The sequence below is a fragment of the Lynx canadensis genome, chromosome A3 (assembly GCF_007474595.2).
Source record: "Lynx canadensis isolate LIC74 chromosome A3, mLynCan4.pri.v2, whole genome shotgun sequence".
NCBI classification, from domain to species: Eukaryota; Metazoa; Chordata; class Mammalia; order Carnivora; family Felidae; genus Lynx; species Lynx canadensis.
In genome coordinates, this window is record NC_044305.1 from 38,331,665 (window position 1) to 38,337,664 (window position 6,000).

At 38.7% G+C, this 6,000-nt stretch overlaps 1 protein-coding gene across 1 annotated transcript in view; it reads left to right on the forward strand.

Annotated features, from left to right (window-relative positions):
• SPTLC3 (serine palmitoyltransferase long chain base subunit 3) overlaps nucleotides 1–1,448 on the forward strand; it is a 130,667-nt gene extending 129,219 nt beyond the window's left edge. Inside the window, exon 12 of the mRNA XM_030310104.2 lies at nucleotides 369–1,448. Within this exon, the coding sequence (XP_030165964.1) occupies nucleotides 369–482 (114 nt within the window). The 3' untranslated portion in view covers nucleotides 483–1,448. The remainder of the gene's footprint in view (nucleotides 1–368) is intronic.
• Nucleotides 1,449–6,000: the final 4,552 nt, after the last annotated feature.

The following is a 6,000-nucleotide window of genomic DNA, read 5'->3' on the forward strand; positions in this document are numbered from 1 at the left end:
TAACCCAGTTGTAACCTGCAACCTTACCTTTTTCTTCCACAAGGTTATATATAATTCATTAAATTTTAAAATAAGGCCTGAAAGGGTAAGCATGCATCAGACACTTTTATTCCTCTCTTCACACCCCCAAAATAAGTTAAATATTCATAATATAGGGTTATAAGCTGTTAAAGAATATGAAATAAAATGAATTAGCATCTAAGATTCCTCTACAGCTGGTTTGTAAACCACACCTTAATGATTTGGATCTTTCTCCTTTTCTTTAAAATCAAAGAAGATGGCAAAAGAAGATTGTATCTCTGAGGCTCTGGATTGCAGAGCCATTTAGGAGTTTAAAGAATAACTGATGGAAGGCAATCTCTTTGCAGGTTTTGGAAAACCTGGATGAAATGGGTGATCTCCTGCAACTGAAGTATTCCCGGCACAAGAAGTCAGCGCGCCCTGAACTCTATGATGAGACAAGCTTTGAACTGGACGATTAAGTCTCTTGGTCCTGAATTGCACCTAAAGACTTTGCCAGAAAAACCTCCCTCCCTGCCTCAAAAGGAACATAAATGGATTTCTCCCCCTTTCTAAGGACAATTTTGGTTTCTGAACCAGCTGAATTGAACTGAAGGAAATGTCATGTTTTTAATGTCTCCAATCCGGAACTGCAAAGACAAAAATATGGTTCCAGATTTTAACTTTTCTCCTCATCCAAGTATCCTGCTACAAACACATGCACACACACGCATGCACACACGTGCACATACACACACTCACACGTACACACACACACACACACACACTTCCTAGAACATTTTTAATGGCAATGAGCCTGTGTTTTAGCTGCTACTGTGCAGCCTCTTTGGTCCAGACTCTTTCAGGCATTCCAACCAAATGAGAGGGTTTTGATTTTTAATTCAATAGATTCTCACTCCGTGTTTACTTATTTCATCTGCAGACATGAGCAGAGGTGGTGGGCAGTAGCTGACCTCCTTGTTTCACCCATGAATGCCCCAGCTAGAACTCATCTGTATCATGGGGAGCTCCAGGCAGGAGGGTAAAGAAATATTGCTTCTACCATTTGCCACATTTGGACTTTTTCCAAGGACAAGTGTCAAAAGCCATAGTTAACGTTTGGAGGGAGAGAGCAGAATCGGCCAGCAGTGACTAAAGACGTCTTTGAAGGAAACTTTCCTTTTCCTCTCGCTGGTCTCCTACAGTTTTACAGCTGAGCTTTTGAGGTTTGGAAAATCCAAGACTTTTGTTTCGTAAGGAAGGGGGCAGAAAGCAAACACAGCCAATTTTAGGCCTAGACTAAAACTGTAATGTTATAGCAACCGGAAGGTTGTCTGTGCCATGTGGAGTGAATGTTTAGCTTGCGAACATAGCCCTTATTACTTTAAGGAATGAGTTGTCATTTTCCTATTAAATTTTGAGTAAATGGTGAGATTCAATTTCCTTTAGAGTTGACTCTCAAGACTATACTTGAATGTATTGATTCAAAAACAACATTTGAAAGCAACTTCTATTCAACTTTTTTAACACTGACACCCCCATTCAGACCTATTGAGTTCTTACTGTCTGCTGGCACACGAACTCCAATTCTGGTGTAAAGTAGGCTTATACACTATTGAGCGACTAATTGTAATTTACCTCCGTTCTCTCTCTGTCTCTTTCTCTCTGTCTCTGCTATGTCTGTCTTTCTCTCTTTCTAAATGTGAACACAAACTTATCTGGAATAGTACCCTTTTGCTAATTGGATCTAGTTGGTATGGAAAAAGCCAGTGGAAAACCTTATCTTTAACAAGCTCCCAGATGGCTCCCAGATTTGGAAACTCCAAAGAGCAATGGTGACCTTTTAGCAAAGCTTCTGTAATAGTTTGAATGAGTTACAGAACATTCCACTCCATCAAATGACAGTATAAACAAATCACTTCAAGAGAGGTTTGACTTGTGACACAGATGGACCCAAGCTTTCATGCTGTGCACTGAGAAAGAAACCCAGCCTGAAGCACCAGTGTTGGATACAGCAATATGCCCTGATGCTCACAACTTATTAAAGGATAAAGGTGATCTGTGTAGAGAGCTTTTTATGGGGAAAGTATAACCCCTACTAGGTACATCAGTTTAAAAGTGGATCACAATGGTAAAGTTTCTCATAAACATTTGTTAGGATCACTCTTAGCAAAAGAGGAGAGGGAGTGGTTCTGAAAATGCAGTTGCCCCATCCCAGGACTAATATTGATAACTAAATTCCAACTCTTCCCAATGAATTGGCATAGGATTACTTATGCAAAGAAAATATATGTAGTATAAATATCCCCAAAAAAGGAAGACATGTAGGTCTTCTCACTCGAGAATGTGCACTTAAGTGTGCCTGGGTGGCTCACTCAGTGAAGCGCCGACTTCGACTCAGGTAATGACCTTGTGGTTCATGAGTTTGAGCCCTGAGTCAGGCTCTGCACTGCTGGTGTGGAGCCTGCTTGGTATTTTCTCTCCTCTCTCTCTCTGCTCCTCCCCTACTCATGCCTTCTCTCTCTCTCAAAATAAATAAGTAAAACTAAAAAGAAGAAAGAAAGAAAGAAAGAAAGAAAGAAAGAAAGAAAATGTTCATTGAAACAAAATTGATTCTAGTTAATTATCCAAAATGCATAAGTGTGTTCAGTCCTATAGAGGGAACAATAGACAAAGAGGCCAGTGAAACATCTGGGCTTCACCTGAGGTACAGTAAGCAGTAAACATCCCCTTCTATTCTGGATGTCCATGACCTTCATACACATCTTCACACCCACGCTTTGAGTTTTAAGCTTATAAAGGGATGTCTTTGTGACCAGTGTGCCTTTTATGGAAGATTCGGAGCCTAAGTCGTGATAGGAAAATAATTACCCACCCGGCCTGGGGAGCAAGGTGGACATTACTCCTACTCCTGTTTCATCAAGATCCTAGGGCAATTTATTACATTCTCAAGTGCAAGATTAAAAAAAAAAAAAACACTCTGTCAGAGGGTCTACACTGAATACACTTATGAGGACAACTAAATTCAATGCACATTAGGAGGGGCCCAGATCCCATAGGGCTGGTAATATAAGAGCACATGTCATATAGAGTGAAGTTGGTTAAGAGGGTGATTGTGAGAATTTTTAATTTTTATAAGAAAATATCTGCTAGGTTAATAAAAGCATAATTTCAAATCAATAGGGATTATTGAATCTCAGTAACTATACCACAGCCAAAATGTCCCTTTGGCCAGTTCTGTTGAGAAAGAGAATTTTCTAACAAAACTCTGTTATGCACCCCAACCTTCCCAAATGCACACACGCACGCACACACACACACACACACACACACACACACTTTCCCCTTCCTTTACAGAGCAAGCAAGAGTATAAAGGTACAGAGATGAGAATCTGGCTGGCTGATAGATAGATGGAATATGTTCTAAAAATGGCCTTTAGTGAAACAGTAGATAAAGGATGCAGACTGATTTTGTAAGGGAAATACATTTGTGTAACGGAAATGGCATAGACACATTCCTAATCTTATTATGGAACTGTATTGTGGATGTTTGGCTACATTACCTTTCAGCATGCTTTGGTTTGACAGACACCATGGGCTTCAGAATTTACTAGGAAGCTTGTTAAAATGCAGATCCCTGGGCCCCACACCAGACTTAACTGAATTAGAATAGCTGTTGGTGCTCAGGAATTTACATTTTAGCAAGTCTCCTCAGGGGATTCTAATCCATGTCATAATTTGAGAACCATTGTTGGAGTTCTTGTTTTGACTGATCAGTTGTCTCTAATTAAACATAACAGAAACTTTGTCCTGAGTGTTGATAATTAAGGGTGCTTATACTACTAAAGTAAAGTGAATTATTCCAACCTTTTCTCCTCAATGGGACATTTTGTTCCCATTTTCCAGGTACTTTCTTTTTCTACAAAATTGGATATTTGCCTCTGATTATTTATTTATTCCAACAACAGCTCTTGAATAGGGTAAAAGTCTTAACAGTTCTTCAAACATGCAATGCTCCTCTGTATTTCCTACAGAGATAGCAAATTTTATAAATGGCTTACTCTTACTTAAAATATTTGATAAGGAAACTTTAACTCTCTTAAATATGTACTTTGATTTACGGCAATAATAACAATTATATTTTGAACTTATCTGGTGATCTCTTGGCCATTTTTCCTAGTCTCAGTATAAACAAGTTATTTGAAGTCTGTTTTCTCAGAACACCCTATGTAGCTGTGTAATTTTAAGAAATTAAAAGGTGTCTGTATTTTAAATGTTTTGAAGCAATTATTATGGGACACTGTCTTACAGTATTGTGGGCTGTGTGTGTGTGTGTGTGTGTGTTTCACTGAAACACTTGAGGTGACCAATGTCCTTTCATTCTGCCTATGAAATATTAGTTTCTTTAATAGACAAATCACCAAAATAGACAATATAAAAAATAATTGATGGTTTTGTGTTAGTTTGGGTTACCCTAAATAAAGACTCAGAGATTTGCATTTAAGAATTCCATTAAGGAAAATTGGCAAGAGTGGTAGTGCTGACTTGAACTGTGTCAAAAGAACCAATTGTGCCCATCTGTTTCCACCTCCTCCTTCTGTGACGTCACCTTGGTAGCTTGAATTTGGCCATGTTGAAAGTATTTACACCATGGAAATTGGCAAACACTACAAATCAGGTACGTGGAGAGCCATCTATTAAACCTTTACCAGCACACCACTGAAACCACATACAATGGGACAATATCTAGGATGGAGCAAGGAAACAGGATTGGAAAAAGGAGAAGCCTGTGATTTCATTGTAATAAAGGCCTCAGTCAATCCCATGGAGGGCTATGTAACAGAGATGGCCTGTTAGAATTATCTCAAAATGAAGCAAAGGAGACAAGCCTCTATGTTCTTTCTGTCATCAACTAATCATGAGATACAAGTTACCAAGGTACAGGTGTGGGAGAGGGCATTACTTTGGGCAAGACAATTCTATTCAGCCAAAGGGAATTCTTAGGGAGGGACTCAGATTGGAACTGACAGAAGTCCATCCACTTTTTAAAAATTATTTCTAATCCATCTACTTTAAAAGGTTTTAAAATGGACATTTTTCAACATACAATAAGAGATAGACATTAGTATAGAGAACCCACATGCACCTATCACCTAGCTTCAAACATTATCAGTTCATGGCCTTTCATCTATTTCCCCCCATTCACAGATTACTTTGAAGAAAGCCCCAAAAATCATATGGTTTCATCAGAGAATATTTCACTGAGTTTCTCTAAAAGGTAGCGATGTCTTTGTACCTTAATTTGTTTCAATTTCATTGAAAGTAGTCTTTAGTATAACAAAGGCATTAACATGAATCAAATATTAATCTTTTCTTTCTCTATATCATACCCTGAGTGTGAATTTCCTGGATCAAGACTGGGAATTATTTCTTTTTAAAGAGTTTTTTTGTTAATGTTTACTTATTTTTGAAAAAGAGAAACAGAGTGCTAGTGGGGGAGGAACAGAGAGAGAGGGAGACACAGAGTCTGAAACAGGCTGCAGGCTTTGAACTGAGCTCAGCACAGAGCCCAATGTGGGTCTCAAACTCACGAACTGTGAGATCATGACCAGAGCCAAAGTCAGATGCTCAACCAGCTAAACCACCCAGGCACCTCAAGACTAGGAATTATTTCTGAAGCAGTCATGTGATATCTTGAAAGCAAATCAATCATTTTTTGGACACTTATGTGCCAGATACTGTACCAAGACCTCAACATACATTATCCTCTAGACTACTACTCTCTACTATGATCCTCTACTCTTGGAGAGAATAATAGTGGACTCATCTTGGAAGGCCATTTTGTTGAAGTTTTCAGGGTGTTACCAATGTGTAAAGAGGACTTCCAAAGCTCCAACAGGGCATTGCGTTATTTTCCTTTGAATGTCGTATTCCTTGTCCAGTCAAATTTCTTACAGTTACTTCAGCTAAACTTTATATATTAGAAGGGTAACTCAAGGA